At 36.4% G+C, this 13,237-nt stretch overlaps 1 protein-coding gene across 2 annotated transcripts in view; it reads left to right on the top strand.

Annotated features, from left to right (window-relative positions):
• The window catches only part of LOC138712305 (facilitated trehalose transporter Tret1-2 homolog), a 57,191-nt gene extending 53,268 nt beyond the window's left edge, over positions 1–3,923 (top strand). For both annotated transcript variants that reach the window (XM_069843932.1, XM_069843931.1), the window contains one exon: positions 2,698–3,923. In XM_069843932.1, the coding sequence (XP_069700033.1) occupies positions 2,698–3,609 (912 nt within the window). In that variant the 3' untranslated portion in view covers positions 3,610–3,923. The remainder of the gene's footprint in view (positions 1–2,697) is intronic.
• Positions 3,924–13,237: the final 9,314 nt, after the last annotated feature.

Genomic DNA, 13,237 nt, shown 5'->3' with positions numbered 1-13,237 from the left:
CCTGTCCGGCCGCCTGTTCGTCTATCCCTCAGTCCGTCTGCCCGACTCTCTGTCCGTCCGTTCTCTGTCAGTCAGTCCGTATGTCCGTTTGTGCATCTGTCCGTCCTTCCGTGTTTATATTAACAAGGCGGCAAGGGAAGTAAACTAAAGTGTAATGTATCACTGTTAGAACGCATATCTAGTAATACAAATCTAAACTTCGAAGAATTCTATACATTGTTATATCAAGTTGAATCTATCCTCAATTCAACACCATTGATTCCTTTATCCAATGATCCTGATCAAATTTATGTACTTACTCCTGGACATTTTTAAATTGGATCACCCATTACGTTTTAGTTATAATAATATACACGTTTTTAGAGTGGATTACAATAATTATTGTAACCCACGTGATTGCTGGCGCTAGTGTTTTTAACAGGTGAGTATACAAAAGCGTGTTATCGATTTCCTTATTCTTAATGTGATTACCTGTAAGCCCTTAATAAGAAAATTTTACGCGTATTTTCTATTGTTTTAGTGGTTATTTTATCCTGCATTATAAATGACTACCGTGGACATTTTGGTCATGCTGAACAATGGCTTTTTCTAACATGAAACAGGCATGAACTTGAACCTAATAGTGGCTCAAATTGTAGATGTAAAAAAAAACTCTAGAGTGCATTTGATAATAACTAAAAATTAAGCCTATACAATGACAATAGAGTTTTCAATTATAAAATTTTCATCATAGATAACTCCATTCTTATTTTAATAGCATCACTGATATAAATATTAAATTTAAAAGAGAGTTACAATGTTATATCGCAAACAGTTTAGTAGAATCAGTAATGTTACTACACTCAGGGACAAAAAAAAAAACCGGACACTTAGTGTTCAAAGGCACTTCTTTTATGTCAGAAATTGTTAATGAAATGTCTAATAGGTTATGAAATGGAATGGTCTTTAAATGATAGAAAAACACATTTAAAACAAAGGATCGTGTAATTAATCATAACTACACCATTAAAAATAAAATCTTTTCGTCAGGATGCAAATGGAGTAAAAACCGGTAACAACATTTTTCAGCTGTGGCTCAGATGTTTCGTGCTTGTAACATTGAAATCACATTTTTAGTAACGTGTGTTACTTCCTCGCCATTGGATAACTGCATTCATGCGTCTTGCCATGCTTTGAATCAGGTTAGAAATGTCTTCTTGAGGAATGTCTTTCCATGCTTCAAGAAGCTCTTGTCTTAACTTCTGTAAGTTTTCTGGTGGTGGCTGCCTCTTCCTAATACGCAGTGCCAGCATGTCCCACAAGTGCTCATTTGGATTCATGTCAGGACTCCTTGCTGGCCAAGGTAAAACATGAATCCCCACTTCTTGCAGATAATCTCTGTTAACGCGAGCGATGTGTGAGTGTGCATTGTCGTGCAAAACCATTGCATATATATATATATATATATATATATATATATATATATATGAATCAGATGGCACCACATGATGGACCAAACATTCATTAATGTATCTATCAGCTGTTAGATTTTCATCTATGAAAACCAACTCCGTATGATCATTCATACACGCTCCTGCCCAAATCATACCACCACCATCTCCAAATGGTGAACTCTCGGAAATACAGTATTGCAAAAATCGTTCCTTTCTCCTTTTCCAAATTCTTTCACGTCCATCAGATGAGCGTAGATTGAAATGGGACTCGTCTGTAAACAGAACACAGTTCCACTGTTCATTTCTCCAGACTCCATGAACCTGTGCAAAACGCAATCTTTCGACGCTATGCATTCTGAGTAATCTAGGACCAGTTGCAGGTTTAGCTGATATCAGTCGACTTGTTTTCAACCTTCTTCTACTGTTTTGAACGATATTGGACGTCCTTGCATGTAAACAAACCGTGGGCTACCGTCGCAGCTGGCAGGTTGCGCTCCCTAAGAACTGATAACACCATGCACATGTTTTCATTTTGAGTGGGCATCGCGGACGACCCGAACCTGGTTTCCTGGTGTATTCTTGCGTCTCTCTAAAATGTTTTAGGGCATCCTGAATGATACTTCTAGGCATATTCATGACATCTGCGGTGTAACGCACACTGCATTCTTTAAAAAGATAAAGTGTGATTATGAACATGTGAAAATTAAATAAATAGCGACAATAAAGAACAAACACATAGACACAAATTCTGTAGTAACTGAGACTTCCCAGAAATAAATGGTGTATCTCATAATAATGGCTTGTTTACACGAATCCATGGTAACGAATTGACCACAAATTGATGGGTATTAAATTACATGCCATACTAAAACTCTGACTAACATACATGTAATTTTTCTTCTTATAAAATAAGTGTCCGAGTTCTTGGTCCCTGAGCCTATGTTGTAAAATTGTACATTCATATGTGTAAAATATTGTGTATTGAAAAAAAGATGGATTACTTAATGTCCTCCGCACGAGTATAGGTGTCATAAATTATGTTGCGAGCACTGAAGGGTTAAAACATTTCTTTCGCCTACTGATATATCTTTTCCCTCTTTGTTTTTCACCTTTTAGTTAAGATCTATTCACGACTTATTTCACAATATAAATCAGGATTTTTCACTTCGTCTCATGACGTGTAGAATTCTGCTCCTCGATGATGTGACGACCATAAAAATTCCAAGTCAGTGAGTAAAACAAATACATGTAATTTTCATTTCAGGCAAAGCAGGAGCTGATCTACTTCAAGAAGCGAGTCCAGAAAGAGCAGCTCTTGTGGAAGAAAAGTTTTGCGGATTACTGCAGAGCACTGAGGAGTCGTCAAGTTTGCAAACCCTTCACGTTCTCTCTAATATTCTTTATACTGAACGTTCTTTGTGGCACCCAACTTTTCGTGTACTACACTGTTGATATCATAGCCACAGCTCTACGAGGAAGAAACCATCACATGGACGAGTTTTCAGCGGCCACTATTGCAGGATTCCTACGCCTGGTTATGACAATGGTAACATGTGCATTGCTGTACGTTGTTCGACGACGTATGCTTCTCTTCATATCCGGCATTGGCACAGCTTCATGTATGCTCATTCTGGGGATAATCCTTCAAATGAATTCATCTGGAAATCTCATATCCGAACTAAGTGAAGAAAGACTGAGTCTGACACTCCTTTTTCTGTATGTGTGTTTCAGTTCCGTAGGATTACTTGTAGTTCCATTCTTGATGATGGGAGAGATGCTTCCAAACAGGATCAGAGGGTTCGCATCTGGAGTAATATGCTCACTCAATGATATTTTGATGATAGGTGTAGTCAAGATTTATCCGTGGTATAACCGCGTTGCTGGAATTGAAGGAGTGTGCTGGCTCTTTGGAGGATTCAGTGTGTTGACCTCAGTTTTCGTGTATTTATTTATTCCCGAGACTCAAGGAAAATCTCTGGCTCAGATTGAAGAATACTTCCAGCAGTATAATATCTTATGGGTTACAAGACCAAAAATCAGCCATAAGGGTTTAGAGCTGTCGAATCGTACAGATACGGACAAATTATGTAAAGAAGCTGAGGATGGTTCATCATTAGAAAAGTCCAATCCAATAAGTAATAGGGATCATATTCTGTCCCAGGACGTACGTAGTTAAGTTCAGTTGTTCATAGACTAAATTGGCATGACGTCATGCTCGCACATTCCACTGGGGACAATTGCATCTTCTTTGTTCTGCACATTGCCGTGTGTTAATAATTAAAAATTCGACTTTGTTCTATTGAAAATGAAATCTAGTTATAAAGATTGAAACTACGATGGTATTTCCTACAATTTAAATTATTTTTTATTTATTCATTTGATTTATTTTTACTGGCAAAGTTAAGGCCATAAGGTCATCTCTTCAACTCAACCAGTATAAAATTACATATGAAATATAAATGACAGAAAGCAATAGAATAATAATAATAATAATAATAATAATAATAATAATAATAATAATAATAATAATGTGTTTAGTTATATTTAATTCTAAAGAGTTAAAAATTACAATTTAGTGCTAAATAAGGCAATATGAATCGAAGGAATTATTAACATAATGAAGGAAAAATGATAAATTTTTACTAATAATAAATCTATAACTAAACTTTTTCTGGTAATTTTCGGTTTTCTAGAAATAATTGCTGTTAACTCGTATAATTAACCATTCTGAAAATAAAAAGCACTTTTTTATATTTTTGTGTGTATATCTGTGTGTCGGTCTGTATTTTTCTCACGTTTTCACGCGATAATGGCGGAAACGATTTCTATGAAAACTAACATGTAAATTAAATTAATTCTAACTTAGATTTTAAGCTATATCGCATTCAAAATACTTAATTTGAAAGGAGAATAATAAGTGCGCCTGATTTATATAAATTGAAATGTCAAACTTATTACTGATTTTTGTGTGCTTAAATGCGACAGGCTCACGTCAGTAGATTAACTGGCATGTAAAAGAACTCCTGCGGGACAAAATTCCGGCACATCCGGCGACGCTGATATAACCTCTGCAGTTGCGAGCGTCGTTAAATAAAACATAACAACATTATCAACAAACTTTTTTAATAATATAAGACAGTATAACACTATTTTAAGTGAAAAAAGAGATATTTGAAGTAAATTCTGTGCCATCATTTAAAGTTCTAGGATGTGCTTATCATTTAATTGGAAGTTTTCTTCAGCTGGCAAGCAAATATTCTTATGGGGGCATATAAAAGAAGTTATTTTTTTTTCACCCACCCTGTTAATAATATCAAAAGAAGACCTTAAACACATTTTGGCCACTCGACGTTTAAGTCTATTTTTAACTATTGCACCTCATAGATGTAATGAGGAGAAGGTGGAAAGTGTTGGGGGCATAGCAGTGGAAAACAGGAGTACCTCGAGAAAAATCTTACATGTGTTCTGCTTTGTCCACAACAAATTCCATCACGATCTGGTCGCATATAGAAACTGGCCTGCCGGGACAGAAGACCAAATGCTAGCGGTTAAGCCAAGATTTCATATAGCATTACAACATTTATTTTGACTTACTGTTCAAATTTTATTATGCCTTTTATTTTCTTTCAGTGTTATATATCATGTCTCACTTCAAATGACTTGTTCTTTACATTGTCGTATGATTATCTACTTCAGTTTTTTTTTTGCAAATCTGTAGTGTTTTTATAGCATTTTTACTCCTATGTGACTGTTAGAGAAGGTCATATGACCTTAACTCTTGCAGGTTAAATAAACCACTATTATTATTATTATTATTATTATTATTATTATTATTATTATTATTATTATTAACTCTGTCTCTATAAGTCATGTTATAGGACTGTACAAAATACAGTTTGTTAGGAAGAGATATGTTCGTAAGTACCCTTATTCATATTAAACAATTCTCTTGCCTTACCACAACCATTTTCCGTTCTTTTCTTCTTTCGTGGTCAATCGTGTTAATCGTTCTGGCATATATACTGTTCTCCAACCAGGAGATCAACCGTGAAAGGAATGTGCTTACTAATGCGTCATCTATTGGAACGAAGTAGAGAAATAATATTATCGTTATAACGTCAGTTTAAAAACCATGCGCTCTCCTGCATATGTTATTTCCTGTATGAAGAGATTAAAAGACCAGGAGATTAACTGTGATATAACTTTGTAACTAGGGTAGTATCAATATTGTAACTTTTATACTAGACAACAATTTAACTTTTACTCAAAGCAACAATAATTATCCCTCTCTAAAATTTAATTTCACTCCCGTCAACAATGGGATTTGCTCTCCACACAGTAACACAGTATCCGTTAGTGCACTCCACAGACGACAATGACAATTTACTCGGACTATTACGAACAACAATGAACTTTTAATCTTAACTAATATTCACAAAGCACTATTTACAACACAGAACTGTCAGTTCTCAGTTCACAGCTCGTTTGTCTTGGCTCGTTCTTCTAGCTCAGTCACTCGCGTTCACAGAATCTCGAACCCCAGACCTTCAGAGACGATCCGCTGCACTTCGAACTCAGGTCCCCCAACTGCGGTCCACTGCACTCGAACTCCGGGCTTCAGGCTCCACAGTTACGGACACAACTCAAGTCGCGCTCTGGTCTCGAAGCTGGCTTCACTGCTACACAAGACTGTCTGGCTTGCTCTCCACTGACTTTAACAACACTGCCTTACTGACTGACTAATCATGAATGAATCTGTAGTTCATTCGCGTCCCTAATTTATAACCACAGCGACGTAACCGAGAAAGTTCGAGTTCGCGATTTTTCCACTTCGACGGACTTCTCGGCCTCTCTCGGCAAGCAGAGGATGCGCGCGCAACCTCCCCTCGCCGCGTCGCCCTTTCCCTTCTCTTCTTTCCGCCATAGTAGGTACATGTCCCAGGAAGCAGATACGCGCGCAACCTCTGCGCCGGCCGAAATATGGCCGACCTTGCAATTCCTTCTGCTGGTCGTGAGATCGAACCTCACGTGGCTGTCACAATATGTTTGTATCAATGTTATGGTTTGTGCTGTGAGACCTAGCCAATAGAGATAAGAGTACCCAAGTGTGACCTTATGACATCTTATGACATCAACATTCATTCACAGCATCATCCCGCTTCCCTTCATTCCCTGGAGACTTTCTCGTGGTCGGACCACAGTACAGTATTATAGGTATTCAATTTGTCACAGTGTCACAGTCCACTGAGGTATAACCACGAGCAAGTGTAACAACACGGACGGCTTGAAATATCATAAATACCGTAAATGACTGCAAGAAAAAAATTCGCATTTACTATAAAATAATTTAACGCAAAAGTAGTAAAACTATTATATTTAAATTTATGTGCTCATAAACAGCGAAAGGATCCATAACCATGTCACCGACGACACCTTATACACTTAGAAATTGTCATTATGGACTTCTCCCTCGTAATTCACGATACTGTTCGTTCAGAATGTCAGGAACGTCTTAGAAACAGTTGTCTGTTGAGGTAAAAGGTTCATTTTGATGTCTCGCCCAACTTTACTAATAATTTAGAGGTGTAAGAAAATTAAGTTACGGATTTAAATGGATTTCACCTCAAGCAGCATACAACTTCTCTGTATATTAAGCAGACAATTTTATAGAGTGTGGTGCTACATATCCAACATAGTAAGGGCGAAGTTGTAGACATTTTTCTACTCCACGGTAAGAATGAGGCAGAAAGGTCAGCTATCATGGATTTATTCCCAGCTTCTGGCGTAAAAATGATATTCTTTGAAGATATAATCACAGTCTAGTACAGGCATGTCAAAACCCTGCACATTGTACAGTCGCGCACATTGTGTAACTGTCTCTGTGCGATGTGCACTCTCTATTCCCCTACCTGGAGGGCGTGAATCGCCTTGGAGGGAAACGCGACAGGGCTATACAATAGGGATATCTTATGCGAAGTTTTACCGCTAGATGGGAGGAGCGTTCCATGCGGCACAACATGTTGCTGGGCTATATTATATCATATACTACAGTTGATTACGTTCTCCCGCTTGTTGGTTTTCTGTGCGTGTCAAAATTATATTTATAATTATTTTGTATAACCTAGTATAATTTAATATAATTCAGTATTTTATTACCTCATAATTTAATTTAATTTACAATAAATAATAGCGTAAACTTGTATAATACTGAGCGATTCCCCTTAAGAGATGGATGGGGAAATCTGCAATATGCAGAATATAGATACGAGTAAATTGAATATTCGTGAACCTAAACGAGAACTTTGAGAACGAGGTGCACGAATAAAAATAAATAAATAAAATAGGAACTTTGTCGAAAGTAAAATATTACCTCTTTAATCACTAGTATTGTAAGTACCGTACGCTAAAAACAGGATATGCAGCCACCAATGTGTGTTTTTTTTTATAGGCAAGGGACTATCTATGTTGAATTCCTCATATTTTTTTCCCTCTAGTTGCAGAAAGAATAAATGCAATGTTTGATAAGATGTTATAATATGATCGCAGTAGCTAGTATCAAGATTATTCCTGTGTTTTGTAGGTTAAGAACATGCAGTTTTGAATACTATGTAGGATGATTTTGAAAATTTGAAGTAAAAACATGGTTTTAATAATTAATCTACAGAACATTAAAAACATTATTCAAGAAATATATTTCACTATCGTGGATAATAAACATCTTAGTTAATCGAGAGTTTACTGCAGGCGTAAACTTCGGAGACTCCTAGAAATACTGAATATAATCTAAGCTAACATAGCTTGTTGCGAGGTTGCATATGTTTTTATTAATTTATTTTTCCCTCTTCCAAAATGAAACTGTAGCCAGGAATTCCTTACTTGAAGTAATTATTTTTGTTAAATTGCTAACACTTTCTAGGCGCAATTTCATTAGTTAAATTTTTAAGGTTCCAAGCATATATTCAGAATATTTCGGGACCTGAATTAAGACAAAAGGCTTTCCCTGGTTTTACATATAGGAACACAACAAAAATTTGCCATTTTGAGTTGTTTTCAAGAGTATTTAATTACTAATATCCTATGTAAATCCTCAATGTTTATTTACCGGAAAACAAATGCACACTCAAAGCGCAACCCTCAAAGTACACGCGCGCTATCTGTTGGTGCCAGTTCAGGATATCCCTATACCTGCAGCAGCTTTTATTTCAGTAACACAGTTTCAGTACGAGTGCCGATTTGGCTGTGTATATGAATGAGTTATGATAAATAAAGTCAGGAGTTCACAGATAACGGAGAAGAGAAATTACGAATCATATAACATAATTGTTATAAAGTTTTCCTCAGCCAACAATAATAATTATTTTAAAATGAAAGGCTTTCTTCAGCCTATGTCGAGTTAATAGTGTTGTGAGGTGACAATGTACATCAGATTAGTAAAGTTCTCAAAATATGATATTGCAACGCTTATTTCTTAATCAGTAGGCCTACTCTCACGGCAAAACGTACTTGACAATGGCGTTGTTTTGGAGTCTGTACTAACACAGCCATCAAAGGTTAGACGACTTACGACTTTCATTTCATAAACTGGTAAGTGATGAGAATATAGTGATGAATACATGTGAGGCTCTTGAGGTTGTAAGGAGAGAAGAAAACAACTATTTGCAAGGCGAAAATATTTTCTGGAAAAATATATAATGGCAAATTTTCCATCTCATGTTACAATATTAATTCAATATACTTATATTAATAAATATTTAAATCTGACATAAAGAGAATATCGTCGCTTCACAGCTTGTGAACTACACTTTTAATTTCTTTGAGTAACGCTCCCAACTTTTCAATACTTGCTCTCAACGTTTTCAAATAAACTATATGTGAATTTAAATTCTAAGCTTAATTTATATTTATTAATATTAGTATTAATATTACAGCATACAGCAAAGAAACGATTTCAGTGTAAAAACTTCACAATGTCCTACTGCATGTAATTAATTGGGAGTATAATATTTTCTTCAACATTTGTGCACCAATGGTCACAGTAAATAATAATGTTTGACGAACAATGAAGGAGTAGGGTCTATTACTTTAAAATAATTAGTACCTACTATGTAAAATGAAATTCTTGTTCGTTTCTTATTGTTTCGAAATTACTGCAATTTTTTTTTCTTCATCATATTAATAAATTATGCTTTACAAACCACTACTTTGTGAAGTATATCTGAGTAAGCCTAAAGTTTCTTGTTCTACAATTGCCAAATATAGACACTGATAATAACTGTGTTTTTTTCGTTCTGCTAACTATGTTTATAATGTCCAAATGTCTATTTAATCCAACCCTAGAAGAGCAGAATCGATTATTGTACACCCCTCCAGCTAAGAACGGGTAAGAGCAACGCATGATTGATGCAACCTGCATAGACCAGCGATCCGCGCACATAACTGCACATTAAGAGCCATATTCATATACATTATTAGCGCGGGCTTCCGGTGGATGATCACCGAACTAAAGTTTTTCGTATTCATAAACCAGTGTTAGCGATATGATATGAATCCTGTACAAGTAATCACTCGATAGCCGGGGCTAGTTTAGCACGCTCGTAGCGCGGGCTGGCGAAATGTCTATGCATAGCACCCTTAGAGTCTGATTTCTGACATGCCTGGTCTAGCTCTAGTATATACAGTCATGAAGCTCATAGATAGTTGCTAACAATTAGGATCGCTAATATCGCCTCATTACAGACAATGTGAAATAGTACCGGCACAGTCTATTGTTCCTAGCACCCTCACAACTCAAGCTGTGTGACTGTATATACTAGACTGTGATATAATCAAGGTCGGGAGATTTTCCCAGGATTTCCCCATTTTCGCCTCTTCATTTCCCCAACATTCATTACCAGTTCCTGTTAGAAAATTCGGCAGTTTTTGAGGTGAAACTTCGTTTATGGTGGAGGATGAGGTTAATTGGAATTAGCAGTCACATATTAGAATGATATGTATCAGTGGTCATATGTTAATAGTTGAAGAAGTACGAGTAATATGAAAGAGATCATAAAGTTTGATATTACTATTCTTGTAACTGCTGGAAACAAGCTTATAAAGCTACTTCCGCGGTTCGAAGAACGTTGTGAAGTCGATGGTGAAGATGTTGTTAGTGAGCGTATGGCACAACGATAATTCTAGGGTTTCAAATAATTGACAAGGGAACATTAAACATTTACAACGTGCTGGAACAACTGAGGTATGGAATACTGAGAACATACGCAGAGTTTAAGGAGAAAATCCACAAAAAATACACGTAGGTTGTCAAAAGAACCTAGTGCTTCAGAAACGCTAGACAGCACCAAGTACGATCAATTATAGCCACTACCCTTAAAGATGCCGATTACAACACCTTCGAAGAAGTACATGATCTCTCCTTCACTGGCAGTACACGGCGCATAGATATAATAGCTTTCAAGGAATCTACAAGATCTGGATTCATAATTGATCCCACTGTGAGTTTCGAAATGAATGAGGAACAGCCAGCAGAAGTGGATAAGGAAAAAAAGAATATCTACAATCCTACCATTCCATATTACCTCCAAAAGTACCGGCTAGAAGAGCTTGAAGTAATCGGACTTCTGGTTGGAGCAAGAGGTACCGCTACTCTCTTCATGAAATAAGTGTTTAAGAGGCTAGGAATACCTACATCTATTATTCCGATTGTAACTTTAGCTGCATTGAAAGGATAAATTGCTCTCCCGAAACATCACCTATATTCGAAATCAAACCAAGTTCATTAGCATTCTTTACTTTTTTGTAACAATTACCTCTCTAAAACTAGGTATATTTACACCAATCACAAAATGTAATTGCAGCTATGTACTTGTAGGAGTTTCATTGTAAAACAAAATTAATGTTTCACTAAACTTGTAAACATTTATATGGTTAAGTATCTGTGTCGCTTGTGGCAGCTCACGAATAGTGAGAAGATTTCTAAATTAATTACATCCCCACATTAATACTCTTAGAAGATCATACTGAAGTTATAGGTTTCAATCTCATGAATTTACATCTATACAGGCTCAACGTGGGGTGTAGGTATACCGTCGTTAGCTTATCGCTAACCCTGTAGGTCAGGGCTGGGCACATTACGTGATTCTGAGAAATGAGCGCTGTGTGCTTTAAAGAGCGGGTCTTGCGAGCGCTCTGACGTATGCATACTGTACGTCATTCAGTGTCGGTGCAGTGGTGACTCTGCAGTATGATGGCGAACTTTGAAGACGGATCTTCCGCTCATACACTAACCGTCCCGCTATTCTCAATACTTTTAATGAATCATGGGAGGAGGAGTTCTTTTTGGTAGAGAGTAGTGGATTAGCAAAGTGTTTAATTTGGCATAAAACACTCCAACTGATTAAGAAGTTCAATATCCAACGACATTATTCTTTACAACATGCTACTGAATATGACAAATATGTTGGTAATGAACGCCATAAATTAATACAACTTAAAGAAAATGTTTCTCAGCTACATTATATTAGAGTATTTGATATTTACATTGCATTATAGTTTATTATACATTTAGTAATCTACTGTATAATTTTAAATTACACAAGAATTATGATATATCATAGTATAGTATAATTTTACCTGATTGACATGGTTACGTTTCTGTTATGTCGCATAGAGAAACGTAAACATGTCATTCAGGTTCTGCCATATAGTGGTAGATGAAAGAAGCGCACTGTCCGATACTACCCGATGTCCGATACTAACCGACTCTCCCCTATATTATATTATATTATATTATATTATATTATATTATATTATATTATATTATATTATATTATATTATATTATATTATATTATATTATATTATATTATATTATATTATATTATTAACAGGATGACAATAATGCACTTAGTGAATCGGCTACAGAATTAGCTACAAAATTTGCCACGAAATTGTAGAGGAATTGAAAACATTCAACGAAGGTAACTTCATCAAGCGATGTTTAATTATGTTGGTAGATAACTCTGTCCACAGCAAGTAGGGGAAATGGAAGCCATACGCCTGTCTCGTAGAACCCTGGTGAGGAGATTGCAGTATGTGCGTATGAGTTATGTAAATAAGCCTAATGATTTGTGTGTGTGCATAGAGCGAAGTTTATTTTATTAAATTAATAAGAGTATTATAAATTCTGTAATGTACAATGGATTGATGTAATATCCTTATAAACTATTATGTACTGACAGACTGAATGACTAGAACAATCGTGGCTCTTGTTATATTAATGCAGGGAAGGTAACTGTAATGCGAGTCCGCCACTGCGTGAGCGTTCTGCTCTGGCTTGGAATTGAAGTTCCTTGCGGAGCGAGAGCAGCTCTGGCCGACCAAATGGAGCCGCTCTCATGCCCGGCCCTGCTATAGATTATGGATTTTATCAGGAGAATTGTCACATGTGAAAAAATGGATTTATTGCCACAACTGTGACACCACAGAACAGTGGATTAATCCCCGACATCCTGCCAAAGTCGCCCTTTAAGAAAATCAGTTGGGCCCCAAAATAACGTTAAGCGTCTGGAAGAATTTTGAATGCGTGATTCACTGGGAGTTTGTTCCAAATGGACGTGCAGTCGATAAGGGTCTTTACTCTGAAAACTAGAAGGCGTTCATGAAGTTTTGAGAGATAGTAGCCGACATTAGTTAATGGAAACAGAAATCTTTTCCAAAAGGATTATGTGACACCGCACACTGCTCCAACAATCATAGTCAAAATCGGACTGCAAACACACCCGGCATATAGTCCTGATGTTGCGCTTT

This window comes from Periplaneta americana, chromosome 13 (genome assembly GCF_040183065.1).
Source record: "Periplaneta americana isolate PAMFEO1 chromosome 13, P.americana_PAMFEO1_priV1, whole genome shotgun sequence".
NCBI lineage: Eukaryota > Metazoa > Arthropoda > Insecta > Blattodea > Blattidae > Periplaneta > Periplaneta americana.
This window is presented reverse-complemented; position numbering and strand designations above follow the sequence as displayed.